Below are 22,235 nucleotides of genomic sequence, written 5' to 3'. Positions count from 1 at the left end.
GGCTGGGGCGGGCGGAAGGAGAGACAGGCCGGAAGGAGGCTGCGAGAGGGCGGGAGGCAGGAGAGGGCCCGGAGCTGCTGGGCCGGAGCGGCGGCGCCGCCATGTCCGACAGCGAGAAGCTCAACCTGGACTCCATCATCGGGCGCCTGCTGGAAGGTAGGCAGGGGTAGGGAAGGTGCGCGCGTGCCAAGCCCGGGCCCCTCGCCGTCCGGAAGTGGCGCGCGGGCGGGCCTGCGGCTCCCGGGGGCCAGCGTCGCTTGGGCGGGGACAGGCCGTGAGGTCCTGTGGCCACGGCCACCTCCCCGTCCGCGCGCCTCGGCTTTGGAGCGCGCTCCGGGGCCGGGGACACACGCGCGTGGCCCGGACTCAGGGTGAGAAGCCTGCGAGGCTAGCCTAGGAAGAGGTCCCGGAGCGAGGAGGCTTCGGTTGACAGGGTCTTGAGAACAGGCGTCTGTCTCGGGCCTCCTGGGTGGCCGAGGGGGGTCGGGTCTTGCCTTTGGAGGCCGGAGGCAGAGGTTTCGGGGCGGCTCCCTGGCAACAGTTGCCCGCGTTGGGGAGGCATGACACCTGTCCTCATCCTGTCTGCGAGGCCAGGGTCCTAAGACCCCATTCCGTACCCAGTGCAGGGCTCACGGCCTGGAAAGAATGTGCAACTAACAGAGAACGAGATCCGTGGTCTGTGCCTCAAATCCCGGGAGATTTTCCTGAGCCAACCTATTCTTCTGGAGCTTGAGGCGCCTCTCAAGATCTGTGGTGAGCCCTTGCTCAGAACCCCTTAGCGTCCTGGAAAGACCCCCACTGCCGCCTCACTGCTTGGTTTTCTCCTCCCTGTAGCTCATGGCTGGCCCTGGGTTCAAGTTTAGATCTTGCACCTATCTAGTCTTCTCTGCTTCCTAGGTGACATCCATGGCCAGTACTATGACCTTCTGAGGCTGTTTGAGTATGGTGGCTTCCCTCCAGAGAGCAACTACCTCTTCTTGGGGGATTATGTGGATCGTGGCAAGCAGTCTTTGGAGACCATCTGCCTGCTGCTGGCCTATAAGATCAAATACCCTGAGAATTTCTTTCTGCTCCGTGGGAACCATGAGTGTGCCAGCATCAACCGCATATATGGCTTCTATGATGAATGTGAGTGTGTTAACGTTGCTGGCTGCCCAGAACTACATTCCCTGCTCTTCATGGGACCCTTATATTGGTCTGGTGCCAAAAGACCCCTGATGTTCTGTGTATGAGCCCTGTAAGGCCCCCTCATATGCTGTCATCCCTGACACTCAGGAAAGACCTGCTGAATGGAGGTTCCTGGAGCCCTGCCTGATGACACTCCCCTCTATCACATCCCTTACTTAAGCATGTAGGGTATCTGTGAATAAACCAGACCTGCATTGGGTTTGGCCTGATTCATGGGACCAGAGTGGGTGCCACCATCAAGGTTGGGCTAGACCGGAGTTCAGGTTCCTATGGACCCAGGTGTTAGCACTCTGGAAGGCAGATGAAGCTAATGCAGGGAGAGAGACTGAAGCTGCCCTTGCCTTCCCATCTTTCCTCCCAGCTATACCAGAGTAACCCACAAAATACCCCGGAGTGCACAGCAAACTAGGCTGAGGGTTCCGTGAGGTGGGTGGTCTTCCCAATGAGCCATCTCCTCCTCCTCTGCAGGCAAGAGACGCTACAACATCAAACTGTGGAAAACCTTCACTGACTGCTTCAACTGCCTGCCCATTGCAGCCATTGTCGATGAGAAGATCTTCTGCTGCCATGGAGGTAGGAGTGGTTGTGGGGCCACATCCTCAGGGGCCTTGGGAAGTTGCTAGCCGAACTCTGTTTCCTGGAATAGCTCTTCTTGAATCTCATCTTGGCTGTCACTTCTTGTAGGAAGTCACTGGCACCCAGTTTGGCTGCACTGTTTCCTGTTGTGCCGCTTGGCATCCTGTAGGCAACTCACTCATCTCCTTCCCCATGGGGGTCTGCTCTTTGCACTTTTAAAAGCTGAGGGATGAGCTCTCCCTCCTTGGACTTCCAAGAGTCGAAAGATGAACCCATTGGGGGAGGGGAGGGCTGGGCTGATTCCCAAGAGCTTCTGGTTGAAGGAATGGTACCCACACCTTCCAGGCCTCTCTCCAGACTTGCAATCCATGGAGCAGATTAGGCGTATTATGCGGCCTACAGATGTGCCTGACCAGGGCCTACTGTGTGATCTCCTGTGGTCTGACCCTGACAAGGATGTTCAAGGCTGGGGCGAGAATGACCGTGGTGTCTCCTTTACCTTTGGGGCTGAGGTGGTAGCCAAGTTCCTGCACAAGCATGATTTGGACCTCATCTGCCGGGCACATCAGGTAGGCCGGTGGCCCTGGGGTAGACTGGGGTGGCCAGCTGGTAACTTGTGGACCAAGCAGTTCCTATCCTTGCCCAGGTTGTAGAAGATGGCTATGAGTTCTTTGCCAAGAGGCAGCTGGTGACACTCTTCTCAGCTCCCAACTACTGTGGCGAGTTTGACAATGCTGGTGCCATGATGAGCGTGGATGAGACTCTTATGTGCTCCTTCCAGGTGGGTGTGGGGAAGAGGCTGTCGGGCTGCCTGGCTCAGCACCGGGAGCCTGACCAGCCTTTTCTCTTTCAGATCCTCAAGCCCGCTGATAAGAACAAGGGGAAGTATGGGCAGTTCAGTGGCCTGAACCCTGGAGGCCGTCCCATCACCCCACCCCGCAACTCTGCCAAAGCCAAGAAATAGCCTCCATGTGCTGCCCTTCTGCCCCAGATGATGGATTATTTGTACAGAAATCATGCTGCCATGGGTCACTGGCCCCCCAGGCCCACCCGTCATGGGGAACACAGAGCGCTAAGTGTCTTTTCCTTTCTTTTTTAATGAATCAATAGCAGCATCTAATCCCCCAGGGCTCCCTCCCACCAGCACCTGTGGTGGCTGCAAGTGGAATCCTGGGGCCAAGGCTGCAGCTCAGGGCAATGGCAGACCAGATTGTGGGTCTCCAGCCTTGCACGGCTGGCAGCCAGATCCTGGGGCAACCCATCTGGTCTCTTGAATAAAGGTCAAAGCTGGATTCTCACCACGGCCTCTGTCTCACTTGTCCCAGACAGCGGGCCAGCAGTCCTTTGGTACAAAGCCACCTGGGAGGGCAGACTGACTGGCTGGACATGGGCCTGGCCAGGGCAAACCCCAGTGGCACACTTGGGTCCAGAGGCTATTAGGATTCCAAGCCAAGGCCCAAGTATTGGGAAAGCCAGAGAAATAGTCCCTACGAACCACTGGGCCCCGGAGGATTGACAGGGAGTCCATGATTGGCAGACGGTAATCAGCACTGTAATTTTTTTTCTTTTTTAAGAGGCAGGCAAGCCTGAGGAAGGTAAGTTTCTAGCTCTAGCCAGATACCTAGGGCCTGTGGCTGGCTCTACAGTGAGAAAGAGGTGAGGAACCTGTCAGGTGGCAGCTGGGCACCAGAAAAAGACATGATTGATACAGGTTGAGTGAAACAGTCCAAACATGGTTGCCTAGGCAGCTCTGCAGCGGACAGCCAAGTGGGGCCTACCCCAAGTACAGCCCTTCCCATGCCCAGGGACCGAGTTCCAGCCCTGCCAGTGGCTGGGCATGCTTCTGGTCCATGGGCCTTTGGACACAGGCTTCAGTTTCTCAAGTTCAGCCTTCACCATCACTGTCTTCAGCCAGAACAGGGCTGGGACCCTGGGGGGAGTGTACAGGGGCCAGGATGGAACCAAAGAAAAGTGAACGAAACTGGAAAGAGAATAGAATAGAAAAAGCCCAATTAGTCTGGGAGCTGCTTTCCTTCTCCTCACAGTTCCCACCCCACCCTCCAGCTCCTACCTTCTTGGGTGGGGGAGTCCCAGGCACTGTACTGGGCTCAGCTTCTTCCTCTTCTTCCTCTTCCTCCTCCGAGGGAGGGGCAAGGTCATGAGAGGGCTGAGAGACAGGTGGGAGGGAAGTGGAAGGCTGTGCCCGGGAGCCCTCACTGCCCACGGTGGTTTCCATGGCAATCATGTAACAGTCGATGTCATCATTGGTAAAGTCATCTAAGTGGGGTATGCTGTAGGCAGAGACAATATCAGCATGGAACAGGGAAAGAAGAGGGATACAGAGGCAGGCCCCACTTTGGAGGGCTTGAGGCCTCAAGACTTCTGGTGAGCTTTTGATTTTATTACTTCCTGATTTGGCTGGGAGGAAAGGATGCAGGGGTTAAGTGGGAGCTTCCTGGAGGGGGTGGAACTGGAACCCCTTTGATCAGAGTTCAGGTAGGGGCCTGAGGGAGGCATCCTGGGGGCCAACTTAGCTTAGCTGGGGGAGGGAAGCAACAAGTCCTGTGAACAGGGCCACATGGGGCCCAATCCTTCACCTTCCCAAAGGATAGGAGCTGGAGAGCACCAGAGCCCAGGGACATGCTGGGCTGTGGGCCAGACCAAACTTCCTCTGCTTCCACTGCACTGAACCCATCCTCCCAGCCCACCTGCCCTTCCAGCCACCTGCTTTCCTACACCAGGCAGCTCCCGGCCTCCTGGCAGCCCTTTCCCGCCTAGCCTGGGAGGAGGCTCAGAGGGGAGGCCTCAGCCAGAGAAGGAAGCCAGCAGGACCTTGGGGATGCCTCTTTGGATGGGAGGGGTCTCAGTACAGCTGACCATGAAGGCTGGAAGCCCTGTAGAGGCTGGGGCCTGACAGGAAGGAAGTATGTACTGGGGGAGGTTCACAAACTAGTACTGGCAGGCCCAGCCTGAGGTGTAAAGAGACGGAAGAGCTGGGTGGTGGGTGTCTTTACCTCTGAGCCTGCTTTTGAGGCACTGGCTGGCGAGGCTTTGGGGAGCACAGGTCCTGGGAACATGGGTCTTGTTCTAAGAGTGTGGCCAAGACAAAGTGGCCATCCAGCATAGAATCCTCAATGGTAAAGATGACTGGCCTGGGTAAAGGAATGGGGGTGAGCCAGGTCATCCTGCTCTGCTCGGGGCATCCCAGAGCCCTACCTCCTCCCCAGTCTACAAGCCTAGAATTACCTGCCTGGAACATCAAAGTGGATGGTAAGAGGCAAGTTGGCTGACTCTGCGAAGCTCAGGAGCCCCTGGGATGGAGGAAGCAGGCAGTGAGAGCCTGTGTGGGCTTGAAAGACCAGGTGGTGGTGCTAGTGAACTCACCCGAAATTCCTTGAGGCAGAAGGTAACAGCTATCCCTCCTGGGGTGTGCAGCTGCTGGAAGTCCTCCTCTCCAATGCTAGTCTCAGTCACCATGGCTTTGTTGGTGCTATCTACAGGGCAGGCACAAGGGGTTAAAAGTCCTTGAGTTCTGGCCTCACCCCAGCTGTTCCCTTTGGGGGCAGATCTAATTTCCTCACCTGCCTCCTCCTCCTGGTAACTGCGCAGAATGACCCGTCGGCCATGGCCAATGCCCAGTGTCACCTCAGTCAGCGCAGGGGGAAAGGAAAGAACAGCCTCGGCCAGAACCCTGTGGCAAGGGAAACAGCAGATGTGCACAATGGGAGAGGTATGAGTAAGGTATGCTACCGGCCTGGTCAGAAGCTTAGATGATGGGAACACAAACCAAACAAAAATAAAGCCTAGGCACAGCAGAAGGATGGGCAGGCGGCACTGTGTGGTGCGGGAACAAAGGGCTACTTGCTAAAGGACGAACACTTGACCAGCAGGGCAAAGGGGGTGCATCCCTACTACAAAAGGGGGAAAACGGAAAGCTGGGGGTAGGGCACACTGCTGTCAGTCACAGCTACTTTGACAGGTGGGTGGGGTTGTTCAGTGTGACTGGATTTATGTTGAGGTCTTTGATCCACTTGGATGTAAGTTTTGTGCATGGCAATAGATACGGATCTGTTTGCAATCTTCTACATGCTGACATCCAGTTATGCCAGCACCATTTGTTGAAGATGCTTTCTTTTTTCTATTGTACAGTTTTGGCTTCTTTGTTGAAAATCAGGTGTTCATAGGTGTGTGGATTAATGTCAGGATCTTCAATTCAATTCCATTGGTCCACATGTCGGTTATTGTGGGGTGGGGTTGTTTAAAAACAGGTTCTCTTTATGTAGCCCTGGCTGACCTCAAACTTGGAGCAATCCACCTGCCCTCTTGACTCTTCTTAAAGAGCTGGGATCACAGGTATACACCCATACCCAATCCAGCTACTGAACCCAGGAGCTCAAGAACAGCTGTGTAAAACAGCAACATCCTGTACACATACACAATGGAAAAGAGGATAGCTCCTTTTTTGTTTTGTTTTGGTCTTTTTGAGAAAGAGTCTCTATATAGCTCGGGTTGGCCTGGAACTCAAGAGAGACCCGCCTGCCTCTGCCTCCCAAATAATGGGACTAAAAGTGTGCGCCACCACCCGCCACCACCACCAGGCCTTGGCTCCCATCTTCCAAGGATACATACATATTGCTGAATGTTTGCAGAAAAATAACACCTAGATTTGCTTCAAGACAACTCTGGGAGCTGGAAATACAGCTCAGTGGAATGCACAGTCTTTGGGTTACAGCCCCAGCACTGGAGGCTGGGGGAAGAGCACCTGGCATCTATATTTGAACTTTTTAACAATTATTCTGTGTGGGTGTGAATGTGCTGTGGAGGGGAGAGGAGCTCGGCTGCCCTGTGCACATGAGAGATCAGAGAACAATTTCACAGGACTCAGTTCTTCCACCACGTAGGTTCTGGGGATTTGAAATCTAACAACTCAAGCTGTCAGGCTTAAAGCAACAGCCTTAACTGCTGAGCCAGCTTACTGACTTCTATAGTCGAAATTTTGTGAGAAAGAGAAGCAGTTGGAGGTTGAGAACTTAGCTCCATGGTAGAGAGCACCTACCAAGCACAAGATCCTAGGTTCTGTTGTCAGTATTGAGGGAAAAAGTAAGAAAAAATTACAATTGCTAATTTTTAGTAAGAAACAGCCCTTAGTGCCTTTTTTTTCTCCAAAAAGGAAATCCATCACTATTAACAGACCCTAAGGAAGTTGACATTGGGTCCTGAAGGGACTTTCAGTCACTCTGAGAAATGAATGGGACCTTGGGCTAGGTGGATGAAAACAATGTCTAGTGCAGGCAGGGGAGAGTCCACTGTGCTCTGGGCTGGTCTTCAGGGACCTTCACCTCTGCTAGAGCCCACATTCTCCTGGCCCTGCGGTCCCTTGATGCTGACTGAATTTGCTCAGCAGCCCTCCTAGACTCCAGCTTCCTTGCCCAGGCCCTTCCTCTGGCTCAGAGCCTAGAGCCCGGGCAGTTAGGAAGCAGCTGCTTTTTTTTTTTTTTTTTTTTTTTTTTGGTTTTGCGAGACAGGGTTTCTCTGTAGCTTTGGAGCCTGTCCTGGACTAGCTCTGTAGACCAGGCTGGCCTCGAACTCACAGAGATCCACGTGCCTCTGCCTCCCGAGTGCTGGGATTACAGGCGTGCGCACCACCACCCGGCCAAAGATTAATTAGTTAATTAATTTTGTATACCATGTGCCTGTGTGTCAGAAGAGGGTACCAGATCTCACTATAGATGGTTGTGAGCCACCATGTGGTTGCTGGGAATTGAACTCAGGACCTCTGGAAGAGCAGCCAGTGCTCTTAACCTCTGAGCCATCTCTCCAGCCCTGGAAGCAGCTGCTTTAAGAGACACTACCAGAAGAATGAGCAGGCCAGAGGGATCTGAATCTGTGACACAGGTTGAAGATAGACCTTCAAGGTTATTGAGGTCATACAAGAGATCTGCAGGCAGGTCACAGATACTCTCTAGAAAAGTAGTCAAAGCATGCCTGAGCAGCAGAGAGCCAAGCCACGCCTCTGGGATATAGAAGGTAGGACCCCACTGTCAGTGGAAATGGAGAGGCAGCAGCCTGGTTTTGTAGAGCCAGGTAAGAGCCCAAATGTGCACTGAGCTGGGTGGTCTTGACACAGAAACCTCATAGAGAAAGAGGTGCCTTTATGTATGTTCTGTATGAATGCACACAAGTAGAAGCCAGACTTCCTTGGGTGGTGGTTCTTCTCAGGGCTATCCTTGTTTACTTGAGACAGGGTCTCTCACTGGCTTGGGGTTGTGAGCTCTAGGAATCCTGTTTCTACTCCCTATCCGCCAGGATGAGAATTACAGGTGGACACCACACATTTTTATGAGCTCTGGGACTGAAAACCAGGTCTTCATGCATGCACATCAGACATTTTACCAAGTTGCCTCCCTAGCACACACACCCTTTTTTTTTTTTTTTCCCCGTTTTTCGAGACAGGGTTTCTCTGTGTAGCTTTGCGCCTTTCCTGGGACTCACTTGGTAGCCCAGGCTGGCCTCGAACTCACAGAGATCCACCTGGCTCTGCCTCCCGAGTGCTGGGATTAAAGGCGTGCGCCACCACCGCCCGGCCCACACACCCTTTTTTGAGACAGAGTCTCGTATTCTCTAGGCTAGTCTAGAAACTCCGATCCTCCCACCTCCATCTAAGAACTGCTGGGGTGACAGGCACAAGCTCACCATGCCTGTTGAAAGTGGTGCATTCCCAGAAGGGCACCTCAAAGCCCCGGAGATGGAGGAGACTAAGGCTAAGCCTGAAGCACAGTGTACTCACCGTGCTGGGGCACGGAGCAGGTGGGGGCACGAGGCTGGGTTGAAGACAGCCTGCAGGGATTCACAGTCCTGGAAGGAGAGGTTGTGTGTTTTCTTGACCCCTGGACAAGGAGAAAGGGTCTCAGTGGGCTTGGCAACCTTCACGTCACTTCCCCCCACACCCACAGAGGGAACTCCTGGCTGGCCAGCTAGCTGCTTGCTCACCATACTTGCAGTGGAGCTGGACCACCAGGTGGCTGTTGCTGCCACTGAGGGAGATGCAGCATTTTTCCACAGTCTTCTCCACCATCGCCAGAGAGCGGAAGACCGACAGGAAGGACTGGGCAGGGTAGGACATCAGCCTGGTACTGTGCCTCCATGGACCAGATCTACATCCCATGTAGGTCCTGGTCCATCACTGACCCAACAAAGCTTTAAATGGGGCTCCCACTGTATCAGGACGTCTGCACATTTCTAGGCCTTGTCTATGCTGTTCCCTTTGCAGGGAAGGGCTGCTAACTTTTTCTTGACCAATTCGAATGTCACCACCCTCTCCACAGCTCTTATAACCCTCTAAAGTCTAGACATCTTTACCTCACTGCATTTTGCATGGAATGGCTCCCATATGAGGCTAACTCCCTAGTAATTATTTACTGAGTACCCTGGCACAAAGGCACAGCTGTGGAGATGCTTCGGATGGTCCTCACCTTCATTAGGATCTTACAGCGCAGCAGGTCCTGACCAGGGGAAGCCGCCTGGTACTGCTGGAAGAAGAGTGGGGCAAAGAGGAAGCAGGCATAGGCAGAACGGGAAGAGTTCACAGTCCGCAGGGAGAGCTGAGACACAAAAACCAGGGAGGACAGAGTCAGGGGCAACGGCTGGCCCACCCCAAAGGCATGCTTTTTCACCCTATGGCCGTCCTCTTCAACGCTTACTGAAACTCTCCTCCTCCTCCTCCTGTGTAGCAAGATCTTCTGCATGCGGACCTCCCGGTCTTCCGCGGCCTAGGGTCTGCCACGCTTGCTTTCTTTCCCCCTAAATTACTGCAGTCCCACCCTGCCTGCCACTTGGCGCTTTAGGGAGGCAAGTGCCCTCTGTACACACATGCAGCCTCAGAAGACAAGACAAAGAAGATGATGCCCCAACAACCCAAGAGGAAAATAACTGCGCCAAAATACCTGCCCGCCATCACCATGTACGGCGGAGAGCGAGCGCCAAGTCTAGGCTCCCCACTCCCCATTGAACCCGCCCCCACCCCTGAGGCCTGGTCTCTTACCCCGTCCTTTAAGGGTTCCAGATAGAGCTCGTCGCCGATTCGGGAGAGCGAATGGACAGCCTTGCCCAGCACTGCAAGGAGGAGAGTAGAAAGAAATTAGGAGGACTCCTCGGGCTTGCTCACGTGTCCCGCCGCCAAGCACATCCAAACTCACCCTTCACGTTGCTGCCGGCGATCAGGCACTTCATGGTTCACCAGCACTGAACTCGAGCCTAATTTGCAAGCATACCTGGACGGATCCGACCGACAGCGAGTCCCAGCAGCCACTACGGACGACTTGAGTTCCCTTCCCGCGCACCGTCCCCGACCCCCGCGCCAGCCCGTCCTCTGCATCCTTATTGGTCCACCCGAGGCACCTCCGTCACGTGAGAAAAACGTTCCCTAGCTCTGGTGTCACGTGATTCGGTCAGTTCCCGGGGTGTGGCCTTTGTCACGTGACTCCGGAGTGCGAGCTCCTGAGTCATTCATCAGGTCTGGGTCTCCCTACCCAACCCTAATCTTCCACGCCTTGCAGAGCCCTGCATTGGGCTCCGCTGGGCACACGGGGTGAAGGCCACATAGACGGAGCTCCGAGAAGCAAGGTGCCTGCACCAAGGATCAAGCCCTGGACCAGAGTCCAAACTTGGGAGGAGTAGACCCTCCTGGGTCGTTAAACTTAAAGTGAAAGGGGTTACAGGGTTAAAGCAAGACAGCCCGTGCTCAATCTGGGCTGGGGAGTTTGTCGTGACTGCAACCACCGGCTCCCCCCGCCAAAAGTTAACGTAACTTTCTTCAAGAGCCAGGAGGAGGAAGGGGCTGTTTATTCTGGTTTCGAGGTCCTTCATTGATCTCCATAAATACACGGAAAGAGCAGGAGGAGCATTAGCAGAGGTGAAATGGGGTGTTTGGGGGGGGGGGTGTCCTGAGCCTTGCAGGGGGTTGGGGCTGAATCGATGAACCGGGAAGCCCTGGAAAGGCTTAAGCACTCACTCACTACACATGGTTTGTGTGCATTTTACCAGTTACCTCAAACAGTGTGAAAGGATGAGGGTTATCAGCTGGAAGTCATTCCCTTTGCCCTGGGTTAGTGCCTTCAAGTGTTGAAGGGACTGCCTGGAGCAACACATCTCCCATTACCCCTGCCTGCGGTCCTGTGGGTAATGGGGAGGCTCTGCGTGTTACCCAGACCCTCTGTTTTTCCGGACTCCTCTCCCTCTTCAGCTCTTTGTCCTTTTTTTTTTTTTTTTTTTTTTTTTGGTTTTTCGAGACAGGGTTTCTCTGTGTAGCTTTGCGCCTTTCCTGGAACTCGCTTTGGAGACCAGGCTGGCCTCAAACTCACAGAGATCCGCCTGGCTCTGCCTCCCGAGTGCTGGGATTAAAGGCGTGCGCCACCACCGCCCGGCTTCTTTGTCCTTTCTTAAGGCCTCCTGGGAGGAGGTTGCTTTCCCTTTCCACATCCAAGCAACCAGTGTAAATGTAGAAGCCTTCAGCTCCTTAGACTAGGAGTTAGCCGGTACAGTTCTCCCCTCCCCTCCTGTTCAGTTCTTCAGTAGATCTTGACTGCTTCATCTCCAGAACAGATGGCAATATGGCCCCCCTTCCATCTCCACTGCCCGCCTTTCACCTGGCCAAACACAGTCCCCAGTGATCTGCCTCCACCACTTTAACTGTCCTGGCCAGGGTCCGGTCTCTAGATCTTGCAGGATCCAGGCCCCTCCCATGTCTCCCACCTGTGCCCACCTCTCTCCAAAGCCCTGTCATGCCCTTTGACTGCCACTTCAGCTGCTGCCAAGGCTGTGGCCTGCCTCTCTCATGCTGGTTTCTCTTCCTGGTCAGCAGCCATGGTTCCCTTCGTAGCCATGGTGCTTATCCGTTTTCCTGTGTGCTTAATATTTGTGTTCCCTGCTGTTGTGGCAGCCGCTTGTGGGCAGGGACTGCTTCTGTTTTGTTTATTACTGTGTGTACCTCGGACACAGCGTGTTAAGCCGTGTATGCTGGCTCATATTAAGCCCTACCACTAGGGAGACTGAGAAATTGAGAGGCCAACCTGGGCTACATAGCAAGACTCTGTAAAAAAAAAAAAAAAAAAAAAAAAGTTAAATATGTGTCACAGCTAGGCCAGGTTGCTCCAAATCACTCTGAGTGGCAAGAAAAAGAAATCTAGCTTCCAACCTCTGCACATAGTACCCCCTTTCCTTATAACTACTGTCCCCATATTCAGCTCCCCAAAACGTAATTATAGGGCCAGGCTTGGTGGCACAGGTTTGTACTCTCAGCTTCTTGGGAGGCTGAGACAGAACGATCACAAATTCAAAGCTCATTGAGATTACATAGAGAGTTCAGGGCCAGCCCCTGGCAACTTAAGACAGGGCCGGTGGCCAGGGAGATGGGGGTGAAAGTGTTTGCTGTGCAAGTCTGACAACATGAATTCAACCTCCAGAAGCCACGGTGGAAGAGGAGCGCTGATTGCTGAAAGCTGTCCCCTGACTTCCACAATCACTTTGTGGCATGCAAGTGCCACACTCTCAAACACACTAATAATAGATGAAAGATGAAATAAGGGGCTGGAATGTATCCCTGAGAGAGCATTTGCCTAATATTCAAAAAGCCCTGGGTTAAGCCAGGCATGGTGGTGGAGCATGCCTTTAATCCCAGAAATCGGGAGGCAGAGGCAGTTGGAGGTCAGCCTGATCTACAAAGTGAGTTCCTGGGCAGCGAGAGCTACACAGAGAAACCCTGTCTCGAAAACAAACAGAAGCCCTGGGTTCCATCCCTAGTACTACACTGACACAGAATTAGCTGTTGATTTCCTGTTTCTTCCTCCCAAAATATCCTCCCACCCTGCCCAGGATTGGGGAAGTGTGGTCCTCAAACATTCTCTACTTCCTCCCTTGCCCCTGCCTAAGCAACCAGACTCAGCAGGAGGCAGACCCCCAAGGCTCCCTGGAGATGAAGGAGAAGGCTGCCGACACATTGAACTGGAAGATACTGTCCACCTGAGGTCATATGCACTAGGAAAAGGAGACAGGAGACACTTTGGAGTAGCCACCCTCCCACTCCCCGGCTCAGTGTCGGAAACCATCTGAACCTTCTGCTGTACACTGGGCTGGGGAAGACAAGGAACACAGGATGCTCACCCTGACCCCTTCCAGTCTAACCCTCAGATCCTGGAAGGCCTCCCTGTGCTGTATTCCTGGGGGACAAGCTACCCCTGGGATCTGCTTCCCCATGCCATGCCTGGGTGAGAGTCCAGTGGAAAGCTTTCCAATCCACCTCTCTGTCTTGCAGTTAGCACGTCCAGTCATGCACTTTTGCCCCAGAAGCACAGTGGGAGAGGGGAAGGTGGGACCTGTAGAGACCTTGTCATACTGGGTGGGAGACGGATCACCCAAAAAGGACTTGGGTCCATCCTGAAAGTTAGGAGAGCAAGGTGTGACTCCAGCTCTATTCATAGATGGCCTGGAGCAAGTCAAGACCATTTTTTCCCGCAAATGCAATTGGATGAGATGATCTCTCAGGGTTCAGCCCCCAAACTTACAGTATTCACCTTACCCATGTTAGCGGCGTCTTCCTACAAGTAGGTACATCTGTGTAGATGCAGGTGTATCTGGGGACAGCGATGAAGACTGGTTACCATTCTAAACTTTGAAATCATTATCTGTCAGGGATTCCTTCCCTTCAGTTGCCACTTCTTACCCAGCTGGTTAGGGCTGAATCATAGGAAGCCCAAAACTGGGGCTTGGTGCTCAGCCATTCACCAGTTCAGCACATACTGGGTGTGATTTTCCAAGTATGGGACAGACACGATAAAGCTCCCTGCTCTTGGAGTAGTGTTTGGGTGACAGGTGCTGCGGGGGAAGGGCAGAGGGATGCTGATGGAGGAGCCTCTAGGAGAGCGTGGCCCTGAAGCCCTGAGGGAGTGAGCTGCACCCGTGAGAGTCAAAGCTCTGGGCTGCTGGAGGGACTGAGACCAAGGGACACAGCTGACAAAGAACAGAGTCTCACCAAAGCCAGCGTGAAGCCGCACTCGGAGAAGGCCAGGAATCTGTGGCTCTGGGAGCATGCTGTCAGTCAGATCAGGCACATCAGGAAGCTTGCCCCTCCAGGCTGTGTCCTATACAGTCCTGCTATAATCAACAGCTGGGGTGGCTCTGGGAGTTTTGCTGGACTGGAGGAATTAAAAAGCAGAAGGACAAAGGAGTTTGGGGAGTTGGGGTTCACTTGGGTTTGTCTTGATCCATGCTGTACATACCAGATATGGCATTTGTGTACTTACTCTGGGATAACCGACGGGACAGGGTAGCTCTGACTGTTGGGCATTAGGAAGGGAGAACACCACTTGGCTTGCTCCTGATGCATGCGTGGCATCCCAGGTGCTGGCAGCCCCCACTGCCAAGTCCTGCCCAGGCTTTCTTGTTTCCTGGCATTCGTCCCAGCAATCAGAACAATGTTTGGCAGGTAGCATTGGTCTGATACATTTATGATGAATAACTGAAGAGCAAAGATTCAGAATCTTGCCTTGAAGGTTGTCTGCTGAGACACAGAATGAGGTCTAGGTGCCAAGCCTGCCTGGGTTTGAATCTTGGCTCCATCAAAGTTGTGTGAAAACGGCCGTGTGGCTGGTGTTCTTAAAGTCTGAATTTTCTTTTTTTTTTTTTTTGGTTTTTCGAGACAGGGTTTCTCTGTGTAGCTTTGCGCCTTTCCTGGAACTCGCTTTGGAGACCAGGCTGGCCTCGAACTCACAGAGATCCGCCTGGCTCTGCCTCCCGAGTGCTGGGATTAAAGGCGTGCGCCACCACCGCCCAGCAAAGTCTGAATTTTCTAATATGTGGACTGGAGGTACTCAGGGTCACTCTTTCCAGGAGCTGCTGTATCAAACTCTTCCAGTCTGCTATTGCAGTGATGATGGTATCCTACCTACTCCATCTGTGTAGTCCATCCTTGCTGTAGCCTAAGCATCAGAGAGGGCAACAGAGAATCGTCAGTTTAGATACAGGATGAGGCACACGGGAATCCTGGGGGAAAGTCTCCCCAGTGAAATGGTATAGAGAAAGGTGTGGAACCCACAGGCTGGCGAACCTTCCGCGGGCTCTCGATGGGGCAGAAGAAAGAATCAGCCTTGAGGGCAGTTAAGAAAGCAGGCTGTTCCTGCTGTTGCTTTGAGCCACCACATGTGGTCCTTCAGTTCTGGGCTTTTGCTGGTCCTTAGCCTCCAGAGCAGGGAGAATGGGAGTGCTTATGGCTCTCAAAAACTCCCCGAGAAGGCCTGGTGGTGGTGGCACAGGCACATGCCTTTAATCCCAGCATTCGGGAGGCAGAGCCAGGTGGATCTATGTGAGTTCAAGGCCAGCCTGGGCTACAGAGTGAGTTCCAGGAAAGGCTCCAAAGCTACACAGAGAAACTCTCTTGAAAAAAACAAAACAAAACAAAAACCCCAACAACAACAACAAAAACACAATTCCCTGAGGCTCCCATGAGATAAAGACGTGGCCATGCTCCAGACACACAGACGCGGTGCACACACGAGGGACCAGGTCTTTTCGGTCTGCGTGCGTGGCTGGAAGTGGAAGGGAGATGGAATGGAATTTTTCAAACCCACAGAGGGATGGAAAGGGGAAGCTCAGCTTGTTCACCAAAACCTGGCATGCTGGAGCTACAGGGCCCCCTTGGAGTGCAAGTGAGGTAAGTTTAGGACAAATCAAAGACAGCATACTTCACCCAGCAGGGGAGGACACCGATGGAACTCATTACCCCAAGATGTGGTCCCGGTTGGAAATATAAATAGCTTCACAAAAGGTTTAGATAAATCCATGGATGACAGCTCCATTCATGAGTTAGAAGGAGAAAGAGGCTGTTTGGGGCCCCCCTGGGCAGACATCAGGAGGCAACCTGACCTCCCTAAAGACCACCCCTTGGAGGTCTTGTTAAAGACAAGCCTCTGGCCACAGGGACCCCAGAAGGTGATCCTGGTGTTTCTGTGCATCAGGGTGTGGCCTGAGTCCCTCAATTGTTTCCTCAACTGCCCCCCCTCCCCCTCCCCAGCCACTGCCGGGGAGACCAGGGCATCAGCCAGCTTTGAGGAAAGCTGTTCAGCTAGGCTGTCCCCTATGGGACCAGCAGAGGGAGACAGACACCGCATCCAGTCCCAGATCCCAGGGCAAGGCTAGGGTGGCTGGTCCGACGGGGTCAAGCATGCATCTGTGGGTGCCAGTCTTGGGCCCAGCCTTATGACAGGCCCCACCACAGGGGCCAGGGGGCAGGGAAGGTATCCTCCTAGGGTGTGCTTGTAGACATGAAGATGGGAAGGGGCTTTCAGGGACATAGGGGCAGAATGGGGAAGGGGTCACTGGTTAAAAGTAGGATGGCTAGAGAGCCACGTTGATGGCCTCTAAGTACAATGTGTGCCTTGTATTTCGCATGGTGAGATGGGACTGCAGCAGCGCCTGCCTCAAGAGGACTGTGTGAGATTGTGGGTGGCCAGTATTCAGATTTTTTTTTTTCACTGCCAGGCAGATAGTGTTCATAAACAGTAGCTACATACATGGGTGGGAGACCAGGAGTCTCTTGGGTCTCCTTAGAGCTTAGCAACTCTGGGGATTTTGTGAAGTTAGAGGGTCAATTGTAGTCGGTAGATCTGGGCCTCCACTCTACCTCCAGTGCAGGGGATAGAACTCAGGGCCTTATGCATGCTCAGCCACGGAAAATTCTAGTCTGGAATTTCTGATACATACATACATACGTGTGCATATATATATATATGGATCTGTCTAGAGTTCCTTGTGAGTCGCAGGTTGAGGAAGGGTCAGCTCCAAGTGCCCTAGGCTACATTGAGCCTCACAGCAAGCTGCCCACATCACTGGCCAGTACTAAAGTCACCTTTCCATATGGCCCTGGAAGGCAGGTTGTCTCTAGGTCCACACTGGACAGCAAGGCATACACAGCAGCTGTTTTGGGACACCTTTGGGAGGTAACAGGACAGCCAAGACATGGGTACCAGCTCCCTCCAGCTCTACCTGCTCTTCTGTTTGCCATGCACTTTTCTGACCTCTCAGGGAGGTCTTCCTTGACATCTCCAGACTCCATAGTCCTCCATGTACCATGAGTTCCTATTTCTTTATCACTGCTTTGTTCTGAGGCAGGGGCTCACTGACCGTGGATAACCTGGAACTCACAAGGATCTGTCTGCCTTTACCTCCTTAGTGTTAGGATGAACTGTGTGCTCCTTATAACTTTGTTGGTGGTGCTGTTCATTCGTCTCCAGTGCTGGGGATCAAACTCAGTACCTTGTGTGTGCTAGGCAAGCAGTCTGCCACTGAGCTACAACCCTGGCAGGCCCAGTTCCCACTGTACTTATTTAACAAATTTGCCAAGTTGACTCTGACACAAATTCATGCCGACACTCTACTAAGGACCACAAGAAAGGTGCTACTGCCCTATTACCACCATCCCTGTCTTGGAGAGAGGACACTTAGGAGTAGACGGGATAGTGACATGCCCAAGGTCACTTAGGGGAGGGACATGTTCTCCCCTCTCCTTCTGCCACTAAGCCCCCTCACCCATCAGTACATCATCGATGGCCTCAGGGAAGGGGGTTATCTCTGACCCTTGGTCTGGACAGCCTGGAAAGGCCTGGAAAGAGAGTAATGGGGAGAAGGGAGGGGACAGGGCGGGAGGAGCCAGCAGTGACTCAGCAGGGCAGGATAAGGATCTCCCAGCCCAGGGAGAGGTAACCCCACTCCTCTGCCAGGGGAGACAGAGTCACAGAGCCCGCGGCATGGGTTGGCCAGGGCAATGGAACATCCTGGGAGAATGGCAAGGACAGCTCCTGGCAGGCAAAGGAGGAGTCAGGCACCTGGGGGTATCCCTTCTGCCTTGGCCTCTGGCCCACACCCATCACCCAGACACTCTGATGGATGACAGAAAAGGCCACGGTAGGCCAGAGGGGAGACAGCCTCAGAACCACAGAGCTGAGTGCCTCTCAGCTTCCCTCCAGCTTCACAGGGGAACAAGGGTGGGGTGTCCTTTGGGGAGGCCTGCATTGGGCCAGGTATGGGTGGGGGAGCCAGGGTAGGGCAGGGAAGTTGCTGAGGTAAGAGGAGCCCTCTGCCCCTGGGGTTTGCGCTGACATCAGGGCCAGCTCAGGGTGAGGCAGGGCCCTCCAGGCTGGAGTGTGCTGGGGGAAAGGAAAGGGCCCACTCTCCTACCTCTCCCATCCTCAGCTTCCTCCTTCCTCCTCACAATACTGCAGTTGTTTGCACACCCTGCAGAACACTCCAAAGAGTGTCTGGGGTTGGGCCCCTGAACCCTATCTAGGGACTCCCTTTGTGAACCAGGATGGAGGCAAGCCCGTGTCTTGCTGCTTTGGTGGACATCTTCTAACTCTACTTTAACGCTCATTGTGTGGCTCCAAACTCCCTGCTAGTGGAATTCAGAATCTAGCTGTGGTCTCCAGTGCTCTTAGGACCCGGCCTCTCTTGGACACAGGAGAGTGATGTTAAGTCACTTGGGCCAGCTTACAGTGCATGTCAGTGGTGGAGGGCCAGGAACCCTCAGGTCCTAGAATAAGTTCTACACGTCTCAAGGAACACCTTGGTATCTTGAAGGACACCCTGTGCTCATAGCCACAGGCCTCATAGCCAGGGGACTCAAAAAAAAATTTTGCAACACAAAACTTGCTCTTAGACTCAGTCTCTTCTCTCCAGAATACTCATCTCAAGGCAGCCCCCAAATTGGTACCTGTACAGTGCAGTCAAAAGGACATGGTCCCTGAGGTCAGACAATGCCAGGTTTCCATGCCTGTTCTATCATTCAGCCTAGTGTAGTATGATGAAGTGACTCAATTGGCTAATCACCTGTTTCCTCATTTAAGAACAGGAGAAGGGGTCAGGTGGTGGTGGCGCACACCTTTAATCCCAGGACTCAGAAGGCAGAGGCAGGCAGATCTCTGAGTTTGAGGCCAGCCTGGTCTACAGAGTGAGTTCCAGAACAGCAAGGACTAAACAGAGAAACTCTGTCTTGAAAAACAAACAGAAGAAGAAGAAGAAGAAGAAGAAGAAGAAGAAGAAGAAGAAGAAGAAGAAGAAGAAGAAGAAGAAGAAGAAGAAGAAGAAGAAGAAAGCATCGTCTCATAGGTTTCTTGCAAAGGTATGATGAAGCGGACAAAAATGGACCTGAAGCCGGTGGTGGCGGTGGCGCACGCCTTTAATCTCAGCACTGGGAAAGCAGAGGCAGGTGGATCTCTGTGAGTTCAAGGCCAGCCTGGTCTAGAAAGTGAGTTTCAGGACAGCTAGAACCCTCTCTAACCCTGTCTCAGAGAGAGAGAGAGAGAGAGAGAGAGAGAGAGAGAGAGAGAGAGAGAGAGAGAGAGAGGAGGAGAGAGAGAGAGAGAGAGAGAGAGAGAGAGAGAGAGAGAGAGAGAGAGAAAGAAAGGACCTGAAGAGGAGTACTGTTGTTGGGGGTGGTGGTGGTGGTGATGGTGTTTTAAAAAGCTATTATAATGCTTAAGCCAAATAACTCCAAGAAAAGAAGAATTAGCACTCAGGAGGCAGAGGCAGGTGGATCTGGATCTCTGCATTCCAGAGACAGCCAGGGCTACACAGAGAAACCTGTCTCAAAAAACAAAACAGAAGAAAGCTGGGTGGTGGGGGCGGCACACACCTTTTATCCCAGCGCTCAGGAGTCATAGGCAGGTGGATCTCTGTGAGTTCGAGGCCAGCCTGGTCTACAGCGTGAGTTCTATGACAGCCAGAGCTACACAGAGAAATCTCTGTCTTGAAAAACAGACAAACAAAAGGAAGAAAAAGAAGAGGGGGTGGGGGGAGGTGAATTACTGGCCTGGCCCCAGGCTGAGGAGTGACCTGTGGCTCCAGCCCTTCTCATCTACACACAGGTCAACATCTACCCTTCCACCCCACAGCCCCTTAAGGCTCCTCTCTTTTTCCCTGGCAACTGACATAGAGGAGGCCCTCAGGAAATGTCTGGTGACAAATGAATTAGAAAATGTCTCCACACCCTCGGTGGGCTTATCCAAGCCCTCCCTTGATCACCTGTCAAGAGGGGACCAGATTAGAGGTTTCTCTAGTTCAAGAATTGGAATTTCCGTGGGCCAGGATCCCTTCAATGCCGATACCCTTGCCAGATACAGTATTTTGGGGGTACCTGGAGAGCTGCCTCCCATGAGTTATGGGAGAAAAGAGGAAAGGGGGGAAGGGGAAGGAGGAAGGGGGACTATAGCCGGTCCCTGAGCCAGCACCCAGTCATTTGTTTGTTCGTTTGTTTTTCCAGACCCGTTTTCCTCTGTGTCGTTTTGGTGCCTGTCCTGGATCTCGCTCTGTAGACCAGGCTGGCCTCGAACTCACAGAGATCCACCTGGCTCTGCCCCCCCCCTCCCCCCGAGTGCTGGGATTAAAGGCGTGCGCCACCACTGCCCATCACCCAGTCATTTTTAACCCTTGGAGGGCAACCTGGTCATCACCATTGCCAGCTCTGCCCCTCACCCACCACCCTTCTTGGGTCTACCACCCACCCACCTGTGGTCTGCTGTCTGGAAGGTCAGAAGAGGTGGCAAGCATCCTAATCCATCATTAACCCACTGAATCCTCTCAACATCCAGGAGAGAGGAAGGTAGAGGTGGCCAGTTGGAACTCAGGTAGCCCGTCCTAACCTCACTCTCCACCCTGCCTGGGGCTGCTGGAAGCTGTATGGCTGGTGCCCAGTGGACCCTCCATAAGGCCCTCTCAACTTCCTGGGACCCTGAGAGCCGTTCCTACCACTAGGGCTAGTGATGGCATTTTCTAAGTGCCCCCAAACTGAAATTCCTGAAGGCAATGTTGGGATTTCCTCTTCTTCCGTTACAAGACCAAGCACCCCAAAAGAAGCTGAGAAAGCACCCTTCCAGGATCCCACAGGACAAAGAGGATGGTTCTCTCTACCAAGGATGCTTATCTGGAGCTGGGGGAGGAGCCCAGTTTCTCCTCCTGCCTCTACTCCACCCGCACTCACACTCCCAGAGTGCTGGAGTTGGAAGGGAGGGCCCTGAGCAGCTTCTGAGAGCCACCACAGGTAAGGAGGGAGCAGGGGCTTCATCATTCTTCACTGGGGACCCGAAGTCAGCACCTGTCCTGCCCCACCCTGATCCACAGAAACCCTGGGGGGGCTCTCCTGATTCACTCTCCTTTCTTCCTTCTCCCCCAAATTCCAGCAGCCCACCCCTAGTGGGGATTTGGCAGGAGGCAAAGTCTTTACTCCAGCCCCCACCCCACCCCAACTGGCAGCTTCTAGCTTGCTGCCTTTGCCCAGACATGGCAGAGGGGCACTGGCAGCTTGGAGATGGAGTTGATTTTCCCTTTGGCACTGCAGGAGTTGGGGGGTGGCCCCCACTGGGTGAGGGGAGAGGGCAGGAAGGCAAGTCCAGACACGGGGCTAAGGGAGAATCTGACTTTCCTAAAATGTGGGGTCACTACATTAAGAATCAAAACAGGGGAGCCCCACAAAGTCATGTATGAACCCAGTTGTCCTGCTCCTCATTGGTCTGGATCTGCTAGGAGCTGCCCAGGGTTCCTGCAAGCCAATGCCTTGGGGATGCCTTGCTGTGGCTGGGTGGGGTAACCTGTAGATCCTTCTCCCCAGCTTTACTAAAAGGCTATTGCTCTTCATCCAGGGTCTTCCTCTTCCCTTCACAACTACAGCTCTCCTCGTTCTCAATCTCTGTCTCCTCTCTCCTTTCCCAGGTCCCTTCTCCTTTATCCTTCCTCTTCTCTCCCCCTCAGTCCCTCTTCCTTCGCTCTTCATTGAGCCTGCTTTCCCCCTGACTCAGCAAGGTGCTTTATAAGGTGCTGGGGGGACTCAGCCAAATCCAAACCACATTGTCTGCCAAGCCTTTCCACCAGGGGTGAGCTGTGGAGCCGCAGAGCCCAAGCTGGGCTTTCAAGCTGCTCCCCCCTCCCCTTCCTCTCTCCCTCCCTCAGAAGAAGTAGGAGATGCTTGGAGGACCTCCTGGTCCACTCCGGGCCAGTTACCGGTGGGCATCTGCCTTCTTGACCTTGGCATGAGCATCAAGAGGGGGTTAGGCTCATTGGCCAAGAATGTCATTGAAACTCCAGAGCCCTGGCTGGTGGGGGGTGGGGAGGAGGTGGGGGAGGGAGGCCCAGCGCTTTTCACAAGGGCCCCTCCAAGGCTCTTAGAGCAGCTACTGATGCTCTAGAGTCCCCTGCCCCCACCCCAGACCAGCTCTCCATTCTTAGCTTTTTCTTCTTGTTCAGGGAAAAAAAGGGGGGGGGGGGGTTGAGGGAGAGAGAAAGGAAGGGAGAGAGGAAAAAAAATAGAAAGAAACAACCCAACAACAAAGTCTGTCCCACTCCAGTGAGGTAATTGAAAACAAACTTCTTCCCCACCCCCCCCACCCCCCCACCCCAGTTCTCCAGTGCAGAAAAGGGAAGTGCTGCCCTGAGAA

At 53.5% G+C, this 22,235-nt stretch overlaps 3 protein-coding genes across 6 annotated transcripts in view; 2 read left to right on the top strand and 1 right to left on the bottom strand.

The window, feature by feature from the left end:
- Positions 1–20: 20 nt before the first annotated feature.
- Positions 21–3,062, top strand: Ppp1ca (protein phosphatase 1 catalytic subunit alpha). The gene is made up of 7 exons (XM_052712784.1): positions 21–156; positions 622–753; positions 898–1,128; positions 1,657–1,761; positions 2,110–2,333; positions 2,411–2,545; positions 2,618–3,062. Exons 1-7 carry the CDS (start codon positions 102–104, stop codon positions 2,726–2,728), a joined length of 993 nt encoding a protein of 330 aa, XP_052568744.1. The 5' UTR covers positions 21–101; the 3' UTR covers positions 2,729–3,062.
- Rad9a (RAD9 checkpoint clamp component A) lies at positions 2,842–10,678 on the bottom strand. Of its 3 annotated transcripts, none has more exons than XM_052712780.1 (11): positions 9,960–10,678; positions 9,806–9,876; positions 9,237–9,365; positions 8,755–8,869; positions 8,552–8,651; positions 5,346–5,455; positions 5,149–5,258; positions 5,011–5,075; positions 4,779–4,916; positions 3,836–4,055; positions 2,842–3,745 (listed from the first exon to the last, which is right to left on the bottom strand). In XM_052712780.1, exons 1-11 carry the CDS (start codon positions 9,991–9,993, stop codon positions 3,650–3,652), a joined length of 1,188 nt encoding a protein of 395 aa, XP_052568740.1. In that variant the 5' UTR covers positions 9,994–10,678; the 3' UTR covers positions 2,842–3,649. The 3 variants fall into 3 exon arrangements, with proteins under 3 accessions (XP_052568740.1, XP_052568741.1, XP_052568743.1); XM_052712781.1 differs by having other exon boundaries at positions 8,755–8,918; positions 10,035–10,678; XM_052712783.1 differs by having other exon boundaries at positions 10,035–10,071.
- Positions 4,080–22,235, top strand: part of Clcf1 (cardiotrophin like cytokine factor 1) — a 28,973-nt gene continuing 10,817 nt past the window's right edge. Inside the window, exon 1 of one of the 2 annotated variants that reach the window (XM_052712792.1) lies at positions 4,080–4,149. The gene's annotated coding sequence lies outside the window, so the exon portion shown is untranslated. Of the gene's footprint in view, positions 4,150–19,179; positions 20,846–22,235 lie in introns of those variants that run through there. The other variant, XM_052712785.1, reaches the window with a different exon arrangement.

Source organism: Peromyscus californicus, unplaced genomic scaffold, assembly GCF_007827085.1.
Source record: "Peromyscus californicus insignis strain IS unplaced genomic scaffold, ASM782708v3 Scaffold_4__1_contigs__length_199733344, whole genome shotgun sequence".
Lineage (NCBI taxonomy): Eukaryota > Metazoa > Chordata > Mammalia > Rodentia > Cricetidae > Peromyscus > Peromyscus californicus.
Note: the sequence above shows the minus strand (reverse complement) of the source record. Positions and strands in the feature narration are given on the sequence as shown.